We start from the raw sequence: 23,357 nt of genomic DNA, 5'->3' as shown, positions 1-23,357 counted from the left end.
TACCGTATTTTACAATTAGAAAGAAGTTTTTTAACATAGAATTGGTTTTGTAAAAATTTTATTCTCTTCATAGGCTGATAAAGTTGATGCTTATCTTCATAATGTGTTGCTGAAGAGTGACCAGCCACGACCTCACCTTGCTTACCTAGGAACTTGGGTCCTCTACCACACACTAAGACTCATGATCAAGTACTTACTCACCGGATTCACCTTAGAGTTGTATGCTGTCCATGAGTATCATTATATATACTGGTACCTTTATGAGTTTGTTTATGTCTGGTTAGTAAGTGCATTATCTCGTGCAGATGCAATGCTCCTTGAACAGGATGGTTATGAAACTACAAAGAGTGGCAAGAGTGGAAGATCTTCCAAGAACAAAAACAGAAATAAAAAGAAACATCGTCCATATGGAAAAGAGATCACTTACTACCAGGCTCTTCAGCACATGTGTGGTGGGTACTACAAAGCTATGGTAGGTCTACGAGAAGCAGGTAAGGTAAAACTTCCTCTTCAGGAATTTGACAGTGAGCAAGTTAGGTATGAGCATAGGTTTGTTCCATTTAGTGTCATTGTTACCCCACCAGCAGTTCATTACGACCAGTTCTTATCAATGACTGATCTGTCCAACTTCCCCCAGCCAGTTTCTCCTGCTACTTTGTACCATGATGCTAGAAACCATTTCTTCAAGGCTAGAACACTAATGGACACGATTCACGCTCCAAGCACTGAGGTTCAACAACTCCTGAAAGTAGTGAAAACTAACTTTGTTGTCATGAAATTGCTGGAAGGAGGACACAAAGCAGATGATCCCTCCAGGCCACAGTTTGACTTCACTACACATCCTTGCTTTCCAATAATTAAGATTTAGCAGAAGGTCATGAGGAAGAGGTCTCCCAAGGAACTTCTTCCCATCAAAGAATTAAAGGAAAGTAAGTAAACTTGCACAAAAATGATAAAGAATATTTTCTCACAGAAACAGAATAGTTATTAATAGTTCTGTAACTATTTCATAGAAAAAATGTTTCTCTTTATAGGCACGGGAGAAAACCAAATCATTGAGGAAGAATGAATGGTTTGTGTATGTTGACAGTGTTTGAAATTTTAGTGACATGTTTTGCAAAGTAATTGGTTAAATGCAATTGGATGATAATATAGATATTTTATTTGTTTCCAAACATGCAGGTCACATTGAAGGTTAAAGAATTTAGCTTCTAATTTAGATGTCAGAAGCATATTCTCTTGGACAATGGTAAAATCATTTGTTATGTTGGAAAAGTAGGAATATTAAAAAAAAAATTTTAAGCAAGTGATCTAATCGGAGATAGTTTGTAAGTTTGCAACAAGAGCTGATATGCTGTCAAATCGTTCTAAATGTACTTTTCTATTCAATGTATGTATTAGAAAGAAAAGACATTATTGAAAGTAAGTTCTGTTTAAGGTTATGAACAGTCCCTTAAGTTTTCATTCACTAGTAATTTTTATATTGTTATTGTAGTGATTGTTATACTTTTTAAGCTTTTTGTCCATTTTTTATTTCTTAGGACTTCACAGACAATTCAGTGGAAATGAGAGGACAAACTGTGCTGTGATTAAATTTATAGTTATATGATGTATAGAAATGTTGTTTATACACTTTATAGATCTTGCTTAGTATGTTTGTGTTTTCCTTGCCATTTTCATTGTAAATGTTCCTGGAACACAAAGAAAGATTATTTATTATTGTTATTTGGAAATTTTGCTTTTCCTAGCTATCAATTTTCTAGATACCTCATAAACTTTAATTGGCAAATTTTGCTTTTCCTAGCTATCAATTCTCTAAACACCTCATAAACAAACTCCCAAAACTGTAGTCCCTGTTCGTTAAGCTATACTTATTCTTCTTTAAGAATAATTGTAGGACAGTATCAGATTTTGTATTCCCAAACTTCATACTTAATTTAACTTCATAATTCTTCAATAATTATTTTTGTAGCATGTTTTATAATAAATATTGAGCTTATACATATATGTTTTAGAAGCATGATATTAGAAGTTCACATATTATTTTTCAGGGGAAATCAAAATGCAGTACACATTTGTTTGTTAAGCCTAAATAGACCGTGTTCTTTGGTTTGGATATTATTTATTTGATCCAAATTAATAACCACACAGTTATCAGACATATTTATGATATGTCAGAAATTACAGTGGACCCCCCGTATTCGCGTTCTCCAGATTCGCGGACTCACACATTCGCAGATTTCTCTCGGGAACGTTTCCCTGCATTATTCGCGGTATTTTTCTATGGTAAATATCCACAAATTCCTGGGGGTTTTTTTTGTGAGTTTTAACTAACAAAATAGGCTGTTTTTAGCATTTTTATAGGGGTTCCAAACATTCGCGGGTTCTAACTATTCACGGGGGGGTCTGGTACGCATCCCCCACGAATATGGGGGGACCACGGTATATTAATAATGTATCTAAATTGGTCACTGCCACATTCCTAGACTCCTTGATGACTCGGCCAAAGGATTAGTTCTTGAATTATAGGTGAATATTGGAGCATGGTAATACAAAAGAGCTGTAACAGTTATAGGAAGACTGAAGAGAACAAATGTAAAGGGAAAAGTAGAAAGTTACAAAGCTAGGACCTGAAGGGACACCACACTGAATGAGCCTAATTGGAACACTGCTAACAGTATTCATCAATGGGGGTAAAGCATCTTTTCTAAAGTCATTCATGCCTTTATATAGAAAGACTGGTCTTTGAGAACTATATTGCATTTAGGGATCTTAGTGTTGTATGGAGGTTGTGTTAACTGTGTTTTGTGATTTTAATTTCTTTTCTCTCTTGAAAATTCTACCTTAAACAAGATGTACCATACAAAAGTCAAAAGATTTTACATGGTTACTGTGCATATGACACATTAAAAGTAAATACATAGATTTTCCAAAAGACAAAATTCATAGTTTCACTAAAAGACAGTTGATAGTACTCAGTTAAAGAGTAAGTTCTTTATACGTTAAGGATATCAAGAGGTACTATTTCTTATTCAGGCCTTTAAGAGGAACATGCATTAAATAGAGCTGTAAATTTGTTGATAAACAAGCAAAATCATATGCAGTGCATTTTTTTCACACATTAGGCTAGCTTTAGGGATGATGAAATTAGTTAGATCCTTTTTACAATGTACTGTAACCAGATCACTGTGGCACTCATCTGGACTCATAGGACTGGCTTGAAGGAGAGATGAAAATAGAAACAAAAAGTAATTGTTGAACAAATGGATGATGAGAAAGGGAAGAAATGGAATGTAGAAAGCAGAAAGAAGTGCAGCTGTGACTGAAGGAACGTTGTAGAGAACCTTTGCACTGCCTGTAAAGTCATAGACTGGCCACTGTAAGAAAGACTCCTTACAAAAACTACGCTGTAATTAGGTAGCAGGTGACCTCCAATAAATTCAAATGTATGAGACAGACACTCTTTTTCTAGTCATTAATGTGTTTTCTCGTGGCATTCCTCTGTCAGGACCTACAGTTCATGTAACAGAAAGCTTTTATTGCATGTTAGCTCCTAGAATGGAAACTGAACTTATAAAAATTTGGTTAAAAAAATGGGAATACTGTTTTTCAGTACTTGGAGTGGGTTTACATTTAAACAAATGATTAGAAAATAAATAGAAAATTTACTTTCTGTTCAGTTTTTGTGTTCAATATGCTTTTATGGTTTTAGTTAACAGTTACTGTAAAGATGAGTTGTATTATCATACACTAATAAATTTTAAGAATACGTACCTATTTAGTTTACTAGAAATATTGTTTGGAAAGGATTGTGAAATATATTATGTCTTGTTGGTATGGATGAATTCATATGATGTGAAAAAGTGCATGCTTGAGAACAATTTTTATAAATGTGTTTGTGCATTTGGAGGGTGTGAGGGAGTTAGTTCTAAATATGTATGTATAGTTGTTTTCCTTGCACTTCAACCCCAATATTTTCATTTGTGGAATATGATACTATAATTATATTAGCTTAGTTTTCCTAAAGTATACATGATAGTGAGGGCCATTAGACAAAACTCTTCTATTTAAAATTTTCTGGTAGTATTTTAATCTTTGTTCTTTTTCATGTATTGATGTATATTATATTTAACCATAACGAAGGATTGAGAAGTTGCGGCTGTATGTTTTGAGCAGATAGACAAGGGGCCAGTCTTTCATTATTGATGTGATTTCCTAGCAATTCAGGAAAACTCATCTAGCTCCAAAGCACTTTTCCATAACTTAATTCTTTTTTTGTGTATCAGGAATATTTTCATAATTTTTCAGTTATACGTATATGTTAATCCTCGATCCTTGTAGTAAAGTCATGGCTATGCTATATGTGACTAATCATCTTCGCATATGTGATGAGAAAGACTTTTGCTTCATCAAAAATTTTCACTTGACAATAAGCCTGTTATTTTTGCTGATGCCATTTCTCAACACCACAGATCTTGGCCTAAGAGATAAATTGTTAGTTGTAAAAGGTGAAGAGGTATTAAAAGATGAGAGAGATGTCCTCCCTCCAGGCCAAGAACCATCTTGCCTTACCTGCCATCATACTTTCTAATTTTTCTCCTTTTTTACTTATGCCACTTAAATGATAGACATTCAAGTGATAATAACCAATACATTAAGTGTGATTTTTTGCTAGCATTTTTGCATTTTTCATAAAAATCCTTCAAATATTGATTTATTTGCCTTTTTGGAGCCATATTTCTTCCATCGGATCAGCATCATAAGAATATGTTTGAAAAGCATCATAACCTCGGAACGTTGTAAGCCGGAACCGTCGTAAACCAGGGATGGCCTGTACTTGGATGGTACTCTGCTTAGCAGTTTTTTGAATCTTGAGATATGTGAGTGTACAAGATTTCATAGCTCTATGGATCTGCATGTAGTATTGCTGGATAAATGTTACAGTACAGTACTTGGTCCTAGGCTAAGTCAAGACAACATCCATATTTAGCCAGTAGACAGTTTAACTTCCTTTGGGACCGATAGGTATTTTGCCAGACTTTATTCTTCAGGTTAACTTTATGGCATTTTATTTAAAATACCAACTGAAATGTGACAACAGTAACAACCTTCTGTGGCTTTAGATCAGGGTACAATACACCTGATTCAGGGTGACAACAACTGCAGTCTACATTGCAGAATTATTTCTTCCTGACATTTATTTATTATACGTACCTCTTCTTTTACTTAAAAAGAAACACCAATATTTGTGTTGGTCATCAGTGGTGCAGTAAAGAGAAACACCTATATTTGTGTTGGCCATCAATGATGCAGTCTAGTGTCTGTACACATACATAGAGAATTCTTGGATTTATAAGAAGTAAGTCCCTCTCCCAAAATTTTATGAAGGATCTTTCTCCACTTATTGTGTAATATCATATTTAGCAGACATGATGATTGAAGAGCATACATACTGCAAAGAGTTTTGTGGCAGAAGACTCAAGATAATACCTAATTATGTGTAACCAGGAAAAGTCGAACCTCGTACCTACTCAGAGGATTCTCTACCTAGGCATGGTCATCGATACGACAGTGGCAAGAGTTTTCCCGTTGGATCAGAGATTGGAGAAGTTGCAGACTGTGGTGCGCAACTTCCTTTCAAAGTCACATCACTCAGCTCATCAGTGGCAGGTTCTTCTGGGAGTGTTATCTTCCCTGGAGAAGCTGGTCCCTCATGGGCGTCTTTATCTTCGGTCTCTGCAATGGAGACTGGGGGAATTCTGGTCTCCGGCGGAGGACTCTCCCCTGTTTATGGTCCCACTGTCTTTGAAAGTGAGAGAAGACCTTCGTTGGTGGTTGGACGACCAGAATCTATTGAAGGGCGTCCCTCTGCGTTCTCTCCCTCTGGACTTCCTTCTGTTCTTGGACACCTCCCTCGCAAGTTGGGGCGCGCACTTAGGCGGCCTCATCGCTTCAGGGGTTTGGGGTTTAGAGGACAAGCAGCAGCATATCAACGTCTTGGAGTTGAAGGCGGCTTTCCTGGGTCTGAAGGAATTTCGGGGGATGGTAGAGGGTTACTTTGTCGTTCTCATGTCAGACAACACCACGGTGGTAGCCTACGTGAACAATTGGCTTTTGAGTCTTAAACTTTATAAACCAATCCCATCTATAGGTTAGTTATAGATATAGGTACTAATTACCAACTTGACACTAATCTCAAGCCAAATGACATTGAAAAGATTACAACTTGAGAGTCAGTGTCCTATTCAGCATTGATATTTTGTAAATTGCTAATTTGTATAGGTACAAAGTGTTTTTCATTATGTATTTCATCTGATTAGTGCACACACACTCACATCTCCAGGGCTATGGAAAGTAGAAAAAGAATGTGATGGCAGATAAGACTAGTAGTTTCCCAAATGGATATGATGTAGATGAGACTGGTAACTTCCCGAATGAATTGAGTTTGTTATTATGAACTACTTCCCCTCTTTTTACAAGTCACAATACATCTCTGTCCTCCAAACTTGAACAGGCAAAATAACATCAGTAAAGTAATAGATTGGTGTCTATGAGCATAATTTTCATATTTATGTACTTTGCTGAAAACATTGCATATCCTTAATACCAAGGATTCAGAAATCTGGTAGGGTTGAAGTTTATTTAAACAAATTGAAGTTTTTTATGTCTATTACAATGATCCCTTTGGGTTTTATGTTCATAGAGGTTAATTATCATTTATTGATGTATTAACAGTACATGAGGCCTAGAAAGTAAAATACTCAATTCTTTTTCTAGTGATGTGAATTTATATTTTATGATCTGTCTATTGATTCATTTCATTATGTATTGAATTATAGGGATTCCCACAGGCCTTAGATCCTTCCCATTAATGCTCTTGGGAATACTTTTGAATTTTAATTATGAGTTACAAAGTCAACATATATCTTGTCACCCACCATCCGATTTTAAAGAAATATTACAGCTTGTATCAGTTCATTGACATGAATATAGCTTTTAAAGGAAGATTTGTATGTTATTTATATGGAGAAAATAATTGGAATTCAACCATCTAATAGAATTATTTTATTACTAGAAATATCAATAATTATCAGTACAATATCTTCTTATCTACAGAATGAAATTGAAAGTTATCTTTCTGAAAACGGTTTAAGAAAGCATTTAAGTTAGATGAGTCATCTATGATTAGTGCATAGAATAGTCTAATATTGAAACCTAAAATAACCTATGTTTGGCATTTGATTCTGTAAGACTTTTTAAATTTCATTGTAGAATACTAACCCTTAAGTACAAACCATAACTTTACCAATGCCTTACTTGCTGACTATAGTAAGAACTGTGTCCTTTACTGCAGAATAACACTTGAAAATTTCAGTCCATTAAGGGAAATACTATGCTGAGTTATTCAACTTTTAGGGAAGAATTTGTATTTAGGTAGGTAGTACTACTTGCAATTGAGATCTTACCGGTCAGTGTTACTGACTTATAACCATACTGTTTTAGTGAGAAATTTGAGTAAATAGTTATTTCATTGCACTATTGTTTATTGCATAAGGAACCCATATGCTAAGGCTGAAGTGTAACATGCACTTTGATGTCATCAGTGATCATCTTCCTTTGCTAATCTGATGTTTAATAGGTATATAGATTAACAAACAAAATTGCCACTACAGGCAGTCAGTCCCTGGTTTAAGAAGGGGGTTCTGTTCCTACACCACATTGTAAACCAAAAATCTTCGTAAACCAGAGAAAACCTTACTTAATATTTGGGTGTACATATTGAAAATGGTGTATGTAAACTACATTTTTATTGAGTTTTTCATTTAAAAAAAAAATCTTCAAATTTTTATTATTCTGCTGTTTTGGAGCCATATTTCTTCTGTCAGATCAACGTCTTAACCCGAGAACATGCGTCATAAAATGGAAATAGTTTCTGGTGAATATTGTTTGACTTGTATATGTAATAGTTTTTATTTTCTTTCACCTTTGGGAATATTAGGAATTACATTACATATTTTAAAGTTTTCTACTAAATTTCCTGTCTCATGACCTTGCAGGTATGCATTGCATATTGCAGTTGATGTTAGATGTGTGAATTTTCTCTGTGCAGAACTAACCCCCCAGTTAACTACTTACCTAGCTTTCATTTGCTATTTTTCTGTACCAAACTCATTTCAATTATCACCAGCAAGGAAGACATCTGTAAAACTTTGGTTTGCAGTATTATATGAAATTAAAACAATTCTATCCATATTGAAATTGATTGGTCAAGCATAAGTATAATTAAAGTACTGATTACCTGCACAGTGTTGAGTCAGATGGAAAATTTTATGTAAATTATGTGCAATAGGATTTTAGATAGAAAAATGAATGATTGAGAACCATAATTATTATGGAACCTTACAGTGCATTTTAGATCATATTTGATATACATGGTAATATTGGCAAATAAGGGTATGAAATGTATTCAGCCGTAATCCAATGTTTTCTGTGTAAACCATTTTTTTTATACTAGTCATCATATGCAACTTGATTTCTCAGGACCAGATATTTTTTACCAAATGTAACCTTCCAAATCCCTGGAATTATTTTATTTTACAATGGTGATGTTTGGTTTATAATCAAACTCTATTATTTCCTTGTTTTAATTAATGGAGTTTCAAGCTTTCCAGTACTTTGTAATAGCCTTGTGTATTTTAGTATGAAGTAGTGCTCATGTTTTTCCAGACTTTTCATGTATTATATACTAAGCAAATGAATGTGCTTCTGTCATTCCTATATTATATTTGTTCTTGCAAGTAACAATTTTTTTGTAACTAATGCCCCTGACTCCTTTCTAGGCAGAGACAAAGTTGCATTGGAAATTATTAAGAAGGAAACCCTGAGTTACACAGTGTGGGTATTTGCGGGTCACAGGATATCAAAATTACAAGTACTTAATGTTTTCATCTTCTAAACAAATTAGTTCTTTACTAGTTATGGTAAAAGATATCAATGTTGAAATAGCCCTTTTACAAACATGATTCCTTCTTCCTTTATCTTACTTCATTCTCTGCTTGTTAGTACTACTGCAATGCCTAACTCTCATAAATCCAAATTCCCTCTATGAATTAGTGTAGTATAATACACTATAGGTATACTATAACCTATGAGCAAACTCCTGTGATGAATGTAAAAAATATGTAATTCCTGTAATTAATAAAGAACACATTTTTTTTTCTCTCTCTCTCTCTCTCTCTCTCTCTCTCTCTCTCTCTCTCTCTCTCTCTCTCTCTCTCTGGTTTCAGTTATGAAATGGGGAATTAAAGTAAGTAAGCCAATCATTTGCTGGTATATAATAGTAGTTGCATTTATTATGCTGGTAGGTAAGAATAGTCACAGTTTCAGTTTCAAATATGGTTATATAATAGCTTAGTTTAGGGCAGTAGTAATAGAAATATTGACATATCCTAATGCTTTTTTGTATTGGTGAAGTATCCTAATGTTTTTTTGTATTAAGTGGAATTTTATATGTATTGTTTTTACCATTGGTGTGTGTGTGGGATGTTTGTCAGATATAAATTTTGAAATTTGGGAATCCCTTGGATTTTTAAGATTTCTCAAGCTCTTGCTGTCAATTTATGAGTCTGCAAGTTTGTGGCTAACTGTATATGTGTATTTTCAAGTCTTTTCTGGTGCATTGTCCACTGATGTACTGTATATGTCTTGGCAGAAGCTAAGCATTTGATCGCCACCAGCACCAATCATCCCCTAGTTTTTTTTTATGTATTTCTTTGTCCCTTTGTTTTCCCTAGGTATCACATAGCATTTGCTATTATGTATTTCTTAGTTGTCCCTTGAGAAACAAGACACCTAGGTATCACATAGCATTTGCTAGCGTTCACTGTCAGAAGCAAGAGTGCTGACCTATACCCTTGTCTTGGGTATGTTCTGTTTTTAGGGCAAAGATTGCACTCTTGTAAACATGTACCATTGGTGTTTTGGTCAAATGACACTTGGTTCAGGTATGGGATGCAGTGGTCGTATGCCAACTTAAGACTGCATATTGCATCTGCTTTTGAATTAATAAGAGAAAATTGTCAGTCTCTGTCTAGACAAGTCGTTAAGGCATTGTAAAGTTACAGGTTTGCATTTATGAACAAATTCTTTAAAACATTTCTTATACAAGACCTGAATTAGATGCATCTTCATGTTAGGTATCTGTTTATATATTAATAAGCTTCATGTAGATTATAGAAGTTCAAATGACTTGGAAACATGATGCACAATAATTATTATATAATAATTTGAAAAAAAGTTTTTTTTTATTGGAAATGCTTTTACAGGACACAATTGCAATGTTCTTAAGAAATGGGTCTCAAATGACATCAATATAGCTTCCTAAATGAAGTCAACTGTGTACTATAGGATTTGTTCTAGGTTTTTACCATTGCATAGAAACTTCTGAATTATTTTTTAGATTAAAGTCTCAAAGGAAATGTGTACATTTATTTATACTTTGCATTATGAGAGTTTAGTTGTCAAGTACAGAAGTGAAATATGGAAATGAAAGCCTTGCTTTGCTTAGGAGTAATGGGCTTTATGATTTGAAAGCTACATTTCCTAGTTGAAATAAAAGATACTACATGAGAACTGTTAATACAAAGTAGTAACCCTACCTGTTTTGTACTGAGAAAACCTAGAATTTTAATAATGTTATCTAGTTATTTGCTTAGATTTTTTACTTTGATGAACCCTAGAAGTTTATGAAGCAAACCAAGACAGTGTCAGACCAGTTTTCATGGCATTTCACAGTCACAATCTCAGGTTCTTATTGTTTAGGATGCCTACTTTTCTACAGGAACCTCAAATCCTTTTATGGGATTGTCTAGTGTAAGAGAGCTTGGCGTCATTCTTATAACCTATTCCTTGTTTGTGCATATCCTTTCATCTGCTACATGCAGAGCATATAAAAAGGTGCTTCAGAGGTGTTAAGAAAAATATCTACAAAAATTGTAGGAAAATCATAATTATATAATCTTAGATATAAGATGGCAAGATTTAGCAAGTTAGAGTTAGCAGCATAAAGAACTTGGTCCTTTCAGAGCTTTGAAATAAATTACCAAAGTGTGTGGACCTACTAGAGGCCTTCCTTAAGCACCTTTGATATTTTATGTATGGTGTTGAATGGTTTTGAGATATCTCGTCAGATAAAAAATTTTTATGGGTAAGGTTTTTAAGAGGTATAATTTTCAATGGCAATTTGAAATTAATGTTCAAAAGCCTTGCTTCTTTGAAATGAAATGCATTTTAGTACTTTTCATTCGTTATGCGCAAGAATTTTGTAAGCTTTAATATTGAGTAATTTAAGAGTATAACAAATAGTATATGTGGCAAAGAGTTCATCTCCCAGCATAATGTGTATAAGGAGTTCGTTCAGCTTTGTATTGGCAGTAAAAGTGGCTTGTCATTCATTGTAGGAGGAAGAATTGTACAAAGTATAAATAAGAGTTACTGAAGTTTAGAAGCTAATATAGCTTAAATGACCCTTTTTTTTTTCCTTGCTAGTTTTGCAACAGTAGTACACAGTTACCAATTTCACCAATTTTTCTGATGGTGATGTGTTATGATTCAAACAGTTTTGCTCTGTTTGCTTTAATAAATTATGGAAGAATCACAGATGTTCCCCTCAAGAGCACAGTATCTTCATATAAGACATGGAAATTCTGTGGTAGTCACAGATGTGTATCTTTTAACTAAAAAATAGAATTTTATGTTCTAGTTTGTGAAATAATCAAAGGAACTAAGTCCATCCCTGATATTGGAAAAATTGCAAAAGAAATTTTACTCAACTTGCATATCTGTAAAACGAATATATACAGTTAGATTAGAATTATTCATCTTACATGTAATGAGGCAAGGTTATTCTTATATAATAAAACTTACTTTCACATGTTAATAACCTATGTGTATCCCTTGGGGCCTTATACCAGATGAAAATATGAGCTCACTGAAAACATTGTATCATACCAGCTTGTGGGGTTCAAATTGTAAGCATTGTGTAAATGTCTGATAAATTTTGTCTTAAAAGTGCTTAGCCTTTCATCTAATCCCATATCTCTATATGCTGTACAGTAAAATGTGTAATAAGAGGTTAACACGAGAAAATCTTATCCATTTGCTGCTGAAGTGTTTCTACTGAGTTCCATCTCTTAAAGTTCTTTAGTATTCAGTATCTAGTAAAGTTTTTAATAAAGCTGGAGTTATTGCTTGGCTTTCTTAGGAAATAATGAATACTATATTTATGCAATGATAATCTCATGCTTTCATCATCCTAACCATAACATCACCTCTTCCATTTTCTTATCATCATTATTGCATTCTGTAGTCTTCCATATATATTCATAGAATTCTAGACTTCACATCTTGTCATTCATTCAGTTCATTTTTCATGTACAGTCATTCAAGGACCTGAAATCCAGTGAATTATCCAATGTTATTTGTACATTTCCATAATATGCAGTATATATAGTATTTTACTTTATGGATATGAAATATGGATATACTCCTGTAACACAGGAATGCAGATGAAAGATACCAATAAAAAAAGCCTGAAGGCTTTGGGAATTTATGAAAAAATATTGCTTTCTCATTTCTACAGGTTTGGTTAACAAGGTTCTAACTGAGTTCTCTGAGACAATGTCTTAATTTTTGCATACTTTATGTTATTTCTGCTCCATTCAGTTCGTAAGAGTTGGGTTGCCTACTGTTTAGTCAAATATGTTGAGACCTATATACTGTCAGCTCCAAAGTAGATAAAATTTTCTCAAGAAAAGGAAGTGCAGTTTTCCTTTGTAGTATGTAAATATTGTACTGCTTTTCAATGTATGTTAAAGAAGTGTCAAAGTTATCTGTACAACTGGTAATAACCTTGCCAACATTTCATTATTATTATTATTATTATTATTATTATTATTATTATTATTATTAGATTATTATTATTATTAGAAGGCAGTGTATCACACTAGGTAGGAAAATATTATTTTATTACTTTAATTCCTTTACAGAACTGCTGAAAGGTGTATTTTGTAATAATTGTGGAAAACTTGGACGTTCTCCTTCCATGAACTTTAACTTTAAAAGTTTGACTTGCATGAATTTATTATAATGCTGAGGTGGCAGTAAACGTATGAGTGTAAAGTAACTGAGCTTTTTATGTAGTTACCATATGCTTGACTTTTGGAGTAGCATCTTGTAATTGTCATTTAGAGTAGAATTGCTTGGCAGTGGTGTAGATTTCTTTGATGACTGATAGGACCTTTAGCGAATCATTTTGCTTCTGTAGATTCGTTTGTCTTTTCAAATTGGAGTTTCACTCTATGCCATAATAACCTTTTCTAGTAATATATCTAGTAATTTGTGTATTTATAAACAAGTGGTTTACAAGTCAAGGCTTGTATATTTGGTAATGACAAATTGTCAGAATATAACAATAGTAAATTAGTGTTGCCATTATATTAACCTGCCTTTGTGCCTAATGTTCACAGTGTATGTAACCTTGAGGATAATAATTGCCTGATTGGTTTTGCATCTAGAAGTAGTCCAACAGACTCTATGTCCATGTTGTTGTTCTTTAATGTTAATAAAGTCAAGAGACTTTTCAAATAAGAAAAGCCACAGAACAAAAACTAATAATCTTTTATACACTAAATAGATACACTGATAATTAGTTCATTATTTTTCTATTTAAAAGTGATTTCTTCCTGTCATCTGCCACTTTAGTTATGTTGCATAGCTAGACAAGATACTGAAGAGTTTTAAACTTTGGCCACATAACAAGAAAATAAGTCATTCTTTATCCAGATATTAAATGTAGTATCTGATTAAAGATCGTTTCACTTTAATACCTTGTAAGCTTTTGAAGTCATAGTGTAAGAAAACAGGAAACAATAAGTTTCAATAGTAAAGACAATGGAACCTTGGTTTTCGTACATAATCTGTTCCGGAACCTCCACGAAATTCGAAGCGTACGGAAACCAAAACAATAATTCCAATAAGGAATAAATGTAAATACAATTAATATGTTCCACACCCCTAAAAATATTTTTTTTAAATGCATTTTATAGGAAAAATAAACAGTTTTACATACAGAAAACAATGTTAAATGAATATAAATGACTAATGAAATGAATAAATGAAAATTTATCATCACTCTTACAGCGCCTCAGTGGCATGGTCGGTATGGTATTGGCGTGCCACCTTGGTGGCTGGGAGTTCGATTCTCGGGCATTCCATTGACAGGTTAGAGATGTGTATTTCTGGTGGTAAAAGTTGCTCTCAAAGTGGTTTGGAAGTCACGTAAAGCCATTGGTCCCATTGCTGAATAACTGGTTCCATGCAAAGTAAAAACACCATACAAACATAAAACAAACAAACATCACTCTTACCTTTATGGAAAACACTTGTTAGCATATGGAAGACGGAGAGGAGGGGAGAGAGAGGGGAATCTCCCTCCAGAAAGACTTCAGGTATCAAGAACCTATCTTGGGGTTACTTCTTTTCATTTATTACTGGCACTATCTGAGGTTGCTTCCCCTCTGTTTTTGTATTGGCACTAGGAGCAGCTTGAGAGTTACTGGACCCCTGTTGAACAACAAAACTGTTGTTTCTTTAAAATTTGCCTAAAGTTAAACACGGCATTGTCATTAAACATGTTGGAGACGGATAACAACGCCTTTGAGATGATAATTCTCCACGAAATTTATTACATCATTCCACTTTGCAAACATGTCCTTAATCCTTTTTTCTGAATTTGTCAAACCAGCCTCTGCGGGCCTTAAATTCACTAAGAGCAGCGCTTGTTCTAGGCATTTTCTCAGTGAGATTGGCATGCAACTTCCTCTATTACTTGCTACGAATTCTTTCTTAAATTCTATAGTGTTTCTTGCCTTTCTTACAGAAGGGCTTGCACTTTGAACTTTCTTTGGCCCCATGATGGCTTATTTAGCTGTGCACTCAAATAAAAAAGCACAAAAACAAAGAACAGGGAAGCAGAATAGGTCATGAAAGAAGATGGGATGCTTTGTTTGAGCACTTCATACGGAACCCGATCACGCGGTGGGCCCCGGGTGAGCGTTTCCAAGTGTATGAAAACCAAGGATACATATGATAACAAAGACAAAATTTTGTAGAAAAAGTCAACTCAAACCGAAATGTATGAAAAGAGAAGCGTACGAAAACTAAGGTTCGACTGTACATGATATGTTAACGGTCAGTCTTATTTTCACTGTGATGTAAGTAATAAAATTAAGTGTTCCCCAATTAATGTAATCCTTTAATTGTACTTGTGATATATTGCCCAGTATGGTGTTAGGTGAGTGGTGTTTCATTTGTATGCAAAGTTTTGTGGTTCCCCATCAGTTGAGTACAGTGAAGTCCTAGTTATTTAGATGCCCTACATTTAAGCTTTGGGAGCTAACTAGAAAATTGGAAAAACAGACTTTTCTGGTTAATATTTGATCAGACATTTTTATAGTCATTTATCACCATTCCAAGTTAAGCCCAAAAATTTGGAATTGGCAAATTTCAGCATTTCTCCTAATACTAGAACTCCCCCCATCTTAGGATTTTGAGTATGCATGTGTCTGTATTTACACTATTTATTCAAGAATTATGCAAATGCATTTGGACAGTATAATAAACATACAGTAAAACATAAGATGCTGGACAAAATACAGTAAAACATAAGATGCTGGACAAAATAATGCCTCTGTTTACACTAGAATTGTCAAAAATTTGGTCAATAGTTAAGGCTATTTCCATAGTTTTGTCATGTTTTATTTATGATATGAATGTGCACATTGATTCAGTTAGACAATTACTCATTTGCTTTTAAATCTTTGCTATTAGTCATTAAGCCAAATGTATACGCACTTAGTTCATTCAGGAAACTAACAGAGAAATTAGTAATTTTCAATGACTTGAATTGCATGTGAATCTTTTAAAATATTTTAATAAAAATTCCTAACAAAAAAGTTTTCATTCCACAAACTATATGAAGGTGGTATAAATGTTGGAACCTTGCACATTTAGGCATTAAAGGAAATATGTAAGATGTTGATAAAGCAGCCAAAGCTGCAGTTACTATAAAGATTAAAATATACCTTTACCTCTCAATAATTTTTTGCTCTCTCTAACCCCTCATCATCAGTAAATGCTAGGCACTGAGGAGTATAATGAATCTGACTGTAGTAAACTGGAACATTAAATGAGCAGTTAATTTCTGTATTCTTCATTCCCAAAAGAACACCACTGAAGTAATCTTATCCTATCTCCTAATTGGTCTCTTGTCTATCTCGCAGATATTTGATGACTAATCGGCATCAACCAGTTTGAATGCAGAATAACTTCTACAATAAAAAATATCTTTAGTGAATATCAAATCCTTCAGCCCACAATGTATATCAAGTTCAGTAATATGTACCACCACATTTTTTACCTAATGGTGGTTTTCTCAAGAATAATAGGGAAAAATAAAAGTTGACCTACATCAGTACGTTATAAATCTTTATATCGGTTAGGAACAAAATCAATAAGAAAAAGTGCCAAATCACATAAAAACAAATGTTAAAATATTAAGATTATATACAGTAATGTAATGTAAAGTATAAAGTCATTCAAAACTTTTTAGAAAATTGAGCTTTATTTTTATGATGTTCGGGTATGCAGTACAGTATGCTGTACAGTTGTTCGTACATAATTCCAGCATTCAGCTACGAGTCTAAAAATACAAAAAAATAAAAAGAATAGAGCCATATCAGAGGAAAACAAAAAGTTCAGGTAATGTATACAGAATAATCAACCTATTATGTAATATATATACATACACAGAATGAAATTTAAAAGCAACAAAGCCACTTGGCAGCACTACATTTTGGCAACAAATTCAAGCTTGTGCTTGAGATATTATTGGCAGTTCTTGTTTACACTGAATTTGTGTCTAATGATTACTACCATGGCTTCAAGGAAAGTTACTTGTGCTACTGCTACTAAGCATAATGCTGTTCCATTGAAAAATAAGGTGGTTGTGATGAAACACTACAAAATGTTGAAAAGGTGACCACCATAGCTTGTTCTTAGCTGGAGTTGGAGGACAGTATTGCCAATTGTTCACAATAGCACACATCAAGGATGATGCTCAAGGGATGAAAGGCACCATCAAGAAACCATGTAAGATCTATGAAGAAATTGAACAACTTCACTCTCTTTAGAGAAAGACATACTGTACATGTACTGTCAAACAACATACACATAATATCCATCTATTATCATTATTATGGGGTTGCTTATAGGTATTTATAAGGTGTCTAGGTCATTTTTTAGAGGACTTATTTGGTTTAGATAATTTTTTTACTTTCATCACATGTCTTGAATTAAAGGTGTAGGATGAGGTATTAATGTATTGGAAACAAAGTATTGAAAGCAATTTATCATAATTCTCAACATATTAGGTTTATCCAGTTATTACAGTTGTATGGAGTTGCTGCATTAAATAAGGTATAATTATTTATTAAAAGCAAACTCTTCAGGCTAACTCTATGTGGATAAAGATTCTTAATATAATATTCTGGTTAAATTATGTATCAGTAGTACATTAATAATAATTCAGTTACAGCATTCTCACAAGTTAACTTTGTTTTTCTATAAAAAAAAACTTAAGGTTGTAAAGAAGGTGACATAATGTACTGGCCCATATTTATTCATTCTTAGAATTTTGTTAAATTTAACTAAATCCACCAGACTTATTGCTGAGTGGAACTTCCAGTTGCATCTGAATGTTTCTTGTCATTTACTGTGTTCACATATATGCTCATGCTACTATTTTCTGACTCTTACATGCTCTAGATATCATATTAATCATATGTTGCCATCTTTGAGAGTTGATCAGGGCAGCATAATGTAAATGTTTACATCCCAGCTTTTTTGTGATGGTAGGTAAATAACTTCCCTTGAGTTTTGTAGCATTTAAACATGTCTGTTTGCACACACACACACACACACATATATATATACTATTGGTTTTTATGCAATTTTAAGATATCCCTTCAGAACAAACACCAGATCAGTCTAGGGACTCATGACATATGGCTTTTTATTTTTTTAGGGAAAAAGGGCTATACATTTCTCTTTTATGTATACCAGGAACCTCAGTAGTAATGTTCTGTACTTAAGACAATAGTTGTGACCAAAATAATCATATACAGTACATACTCTTTCTTGGGTTTACTGCAGCAGGGATTGCTATAAAGAGTATTTACAAAGTTATATATGGAGTTTTGGGTAATACTGTCTTGCTGAGAGAAGTTATATTGAGAGCCCATGATTCACTGTTGCTTGAGATTTGAATTTTTATCATTTACAGAGTTTACAAGGTTTGGGGTGTTTCCATTTTACTTACTGAGTACTAGGTATTCATTCACATATGAAACAGCACCATCTTCATAATCATCATCATGAATAATATAGATTTATGCTCCTTCAAATTGTGTCCTATATTGTACTACCACTAAAATGCCTTCCTGTAAATACTTGACTTTTTTTTTTCATCTGATTGAATCTTCCTTAAGTGAAAACTGAAAATGGTGATATAGTGAGTAGAAGGGTCCCTCTGATTGTAGATACTCGCATAATACTATACTGTACTGGGCAATAAACTAACTAGATTTAAAAGAGAAAAGAGAGAGAGAGCTTTTGGTTATGAATCAAAGCTAATGAAAATTTTACATTTTAATACTGACATTCTCCTTCATTAGAAAGTAAATTTTATCAAATCTTTAAATTTTATTTACACCAGTAACAATGAATGATTAAGTAAATGTATATTACCACGTGCTTGTACTTGGACTTCTTGAGCATTACTTCGTTTTGAAATAATGATAAAGCATATTACATCAAATTTTTCTGCTCTTTTGCATTTATTGAAGTTTCTCACTTTCAAAGAATAAAAAATTATATTTAAAAATTGTTCCTGTTTGTTGTTACATGACTGACTTCAAAAGTTTTTTTTTGTATATGTACCATGAGTTCAGTTTTTATAAAGTGAAATTTTTTATTGAATGAAACCTTGTGAAAACATAATTGCTTTTGGTAACTGAATTTGCATTGGAGATTGGATGGTAAATAAAATAATGAAATGACAAAGGTTTGAGATTTAATTCAGTGAGTAGGTTCCTGTGATGATTTTAAGCAACATACTAGGTAGACCAAATTTACTAGAATTTTTTTCTTTTTGTCAGTATTAAATGTTTCTTGTAATATTTGAAATGCTGAAATTTATTTCAAAAATAAAATGTTGAAGCAGTAGGCTGTTAGTGCTTAAAGTAATGTTATAACTAAGTAGAATTTTGTTACATCATTTTTTGTTTACAACAGGGTTTGTAATTCTACTATAAAAAATGTGATAATTTTATATGTTGTATCAAAATTTTTCATATCTTATAAGAAAAAGGAGAACATCTGCTTATCAGGTGTTTAGTTGTATATGTTTCAAGTGATGAAGTGCTTATTGCTAATGATAAATATTGTAGCTTACCTTGGATCCACCGGTGCGGTTCAGCCAGACGAGCTGTTACTTTTTTCTGTATTCCCCCCCATCTTCATACCATTCTCTGGTAGGCAAATGTGATGTTTTGCAACCATATTGAGATGAATTAAGTATAATCACAAAACATGTAATTCTAGGTAAAAGTTACCAGAATACTTATTACTTTTTATTATTAATAAGGGAATGCAACTTTTTTCCAGTGACTTCCTGCCCCCACCCCCCACCCCCACAAATTGAGCTTAATTCCTGAATTCATAATGTACACTGTCAATATTTACACATGTAACTTTTTTTTCCTTAGCTTCTTTATTAAGCTTGCTTTCTTGGTTTGTTTAGCTGCATTGCAAAGGTATGTCTTACAGTAATAACATAATAGATATCAAAATATTAATTTCTTTATTTGGGATGTTTACTTCAGAAATTTCAAGCGCCTCAGTGGCGTGGTTGGTATGGTGTTTGCTTCCCACCTCAGGTCGCGGGATCGATTCTTGGCCATTCCATTGAGGAGGGAGAGATGTGTATTTCTGGCGATAAAAGTTCACTCTCGACGTGGTTCGGAAGTCACGTAAAGCTGTTGGTCCCGTTGCTGAATAACCACTGGTTCCATGCAACATAAAAACACCATACAAACAAACTTCAGAAATTTCCATTCAATAATAAGATTTTGTTGTCTACTGTTTTCCTTTCATTCCAAATCATATGAGGCACTGCCATTAACTGAAACTTGGTGATTTATGGCACCAATAGCCGGTTAATGGCACCTCTGTTACTTATTTTATGGCTCCACAACTCTATTATCGGCACCTTATGGCACCAATACAGGCAGTCCCCGGGTTACAACGGTCTCGGCTTATGACGTTCCGAGGTTACGACGCTCTTCAATTATATTCAGACATTATTTCCAGGGTTACGATGCCTACAACGCTCATCTGGCAGATGAAATATGACACCAAAACTGCAAAATAATCAATGTTTGAAGGTTTTTTTGATGAAAAATGCCATAAGAATGCAGTTTACATAGTTTTCAATGCACCCAAAGCATTAAAAGTAAGGTTTTCTTAGGATTTTTGACGATGTTCCGGCTTATGACGCATCTCAAGAACGGAACCCCCGTCGTAACCCGGGGACTGCCTGTATTTGGAACTGGGCACATTATGGTGCCACAGTTGCAAAACAATACAGGCAGTCCCCGGGTTACAACGGGGGTTCTGTTCTTGAGACGCATTGTAAGCCAAAAATTGTCGTAAGCCGGAACATCATCAAAAATCCTAAGAAAACCTTAATTTTAATGCTTTGGGTGCATTCTAAACTATGTTAACTTCATTCTTAATGCATTTTTAATCAAAAATACCTTCAAATATTGATTATCTTGCATTTTTGGAGTCATATTTCTTTTGCCAGATCAGTGTTATAGGCGTCGTAACCCTGGAAATAATTTCTAATAAATATAATTGAAAAGCGTTGTAACCTCGGAACGTCGTAAGCCGAACCCATCACAAGCCAGGGACTGCATGTACTTACAGTCCTATATATCTTAGTGATGTCCAATTTCCAGCCAACATTGTATGTCTTAAAAAAATCTTTGAAAGAAATTTGGCCAGAATCTCCAATATTCCCAATTTATCTTATTTGAATCCTTCAGGCCAGCCCCCTTGAGAGTTGCATAAATTCCCTGAGTGGTATGGTTAAATTACAGAGTAATTATCAGAATTTTAAGATGTAATATGAAAATTATATATCCAATACACTATATGATCATTGTTCCTAAACTCTTTGGGTCAATTCTATGAAAGTTAAAAATTACTCACTTGTCTGGTTAGACTATTTCTTATAATGTGTAACCAGGTTACTCAAATGAGGATTTTTTTAATCGAGTACCTTTATAATGCGACTAATCTACATCAATGCTTCCTGTTTATGAGTGGTTGCTGTTTTTTCATTATCTATTGGAACCCAATTTTTTTTAGTTCAATCTTTTGTATGAAATGATTGGGATGGAATGGAACTTACAGGTAAGTAAACCATAATCTGCTCCCTGGATGACCTGTATAGGTGGATCCCAAACATACAATACCTAAATTAGCACCAGAATCTCTAGTATGTTTAATACATAATAAGTCATAGTTAGTTTCCTTGATAAATTAAAGTTGGTAAGGATACTGCTATTGTTACAAGAATAAAAGATATAGTTTTAAATGTACTTTGCTGATTGAAAGTTGATTACAGGCAGTCTTCGGTTATCGGCGGTTGTTCCGTTCCGTTAGCATTATAAGCGAAAATCGCCAATAACAGTAAGTTGGCAATTTTCTGGGCTTACCAGCGCCAATAACAGTTCATGGCGCCTATGTTAGGTATGTATCAGTGCCAATAACCAGAAATTGGTGCATTTCAGCACCGAAAATCCTGTGATTGTTTGGTGCTAGACAAGCCACACAAAACCGGATCGCCAATAACTGGGAACTGCATGTACTAATTACTTCCTTGTCTGATGCAGCTTTTAAATTTACAGGTTGAATTCAGTGGTGACCAATTTATCACTTATAAACGATAATTTTCCATTCAATATATTTTTATGCTCATCTATTTTAATCACATAGCATATACTATATATGTATATTTTGGATTGAAATGTTGCTGTGCTCATTTGTATGAGTATTTTTTGGATTCCATTGCCATGATAACAGCATGTACATGTCTTAATTTCAGGTAATGGTACAGTATTTTCAAAAAAATTTATGCGATGCTGCAAGACATGTTATAACTTATGTCTGTTGTAAACTATTAAATCATTTAGTCTTTTTTAACAAAATATTACCTTTAGTCTCAGTTTGTTGTATGTTGTTTTAAATTTCTGTAGGTAATGAGCACAAGTCCAAAATATTTCACATGCACCTTATTCATGATGTTCATAGGCCTACTTATATCTTTGGCTTAAATATTTTTATTATACTCCCAATTTGGTATGTGTATGTGTGTGCATGTGTATAGGCCTTACCAAACTAGAAATTTATATGTGGAACTAATGTACTTTCTTGATAAGATAACCTAATAATGCAATTATGGGACCTGTTGCTAGTATAATGTGCTTTTCCCAGAAAATTTGTCAATAGTATTCTGTAATTGTAATCGATGATTAATTACTGCTTCAACCCATTTCATTATCAGCAATAGTCAGTGTTCTCAGTTTGTGTTATGTAATATATGGATTAATGAACTGGCCTAGTTATCTTTCAGGAATACAGTGTGGTACTTATATATGTAGATATGTGCTAAAGGTGTTGTGTTGATCTAAGAGGTTGTAAAAGGTATGTTGGGTGAATTTACATCATAAGCTATTTTAGCAGGGAAAATTTTTGTATCATATCCTTTTAAAATGAATGCCTGTTAACAAAATGTTTGTTTCTCTATGCCTTGGGATTTCTGTAATTCTCCCCAGATTTTAATCCTTGTCATGTGTAGGTCTGTCATGGGCAACTATCCAAATCTGATAGCCATTACAGGTGATGTACTTAGAAGAAGGGAGTTACTCAGGGAAAGTTAGCGTGGCTTTCTCCCAGTTTTAACCACAGCATATTTTTTATTATCATTTCCTGGCCCTTGGCCAAGTACTTACAGGCAGTCCCCGGGTTACGACGGGGGTTCCGTTCTTGAGACGCATTGTAACCCGAAAATCGTCGTAAGCCAAAACATCACCAAAAATCATAAGATCACTTTAGTTTTAATGCTTTGGGTGCATTCAAAACTATGTAAACTGCATTCTTATTGCATTTTGCAT

At 33.7% G+C, this 23,357-nt stretch overlaps 1 protein-coding gene across 1 annotated transcript in view; it reads left to right on the top strand.

Annotated features, from left to right (window-relative positions):
• LOC135215670 (N-alpha-acetyltransferase 35, NatC auxiliary subunit-like) overlaps nt 1-22,975 on the top strand; it is a 739,676-nt gene extending 716,701 nt beyond the window's left edge. The window contains exon 10 of the mRNA XM_064250613.1: nt 74-22,975. Within this exon, the coding sequence (XP_064106683.1) occupies nt 74-868 (795 nt within the window). The 3' untranslated portion in view covers nt 869-22,975. The remainder of the gene's footprint in view (nt 1-73) is intronic.
• The last annotated feature ends 382 nt before the right edge of the window (nt 22,976-23,357 follow it).

Source organism: Macrobrachium nipponense, chromosome 5 (assembly GCF_015104395.2).
Source record: "Macrobrachium nipponense isolate FS-2020 chromosome 5, ASM1510439v2, whole genome shotgun sequence".
NCBI lineage: Eukaryota > Metazoa > Arthropoda > Malacostraca > Decapoda > Palaemonidae > Macrobrachium > Macrobrachium nipponense.
The sequence above is the reverse complement of the archived record's forward strand: the minus strand, read 5'-3'. Positions and strand labels throughout refer to the sequence as shown.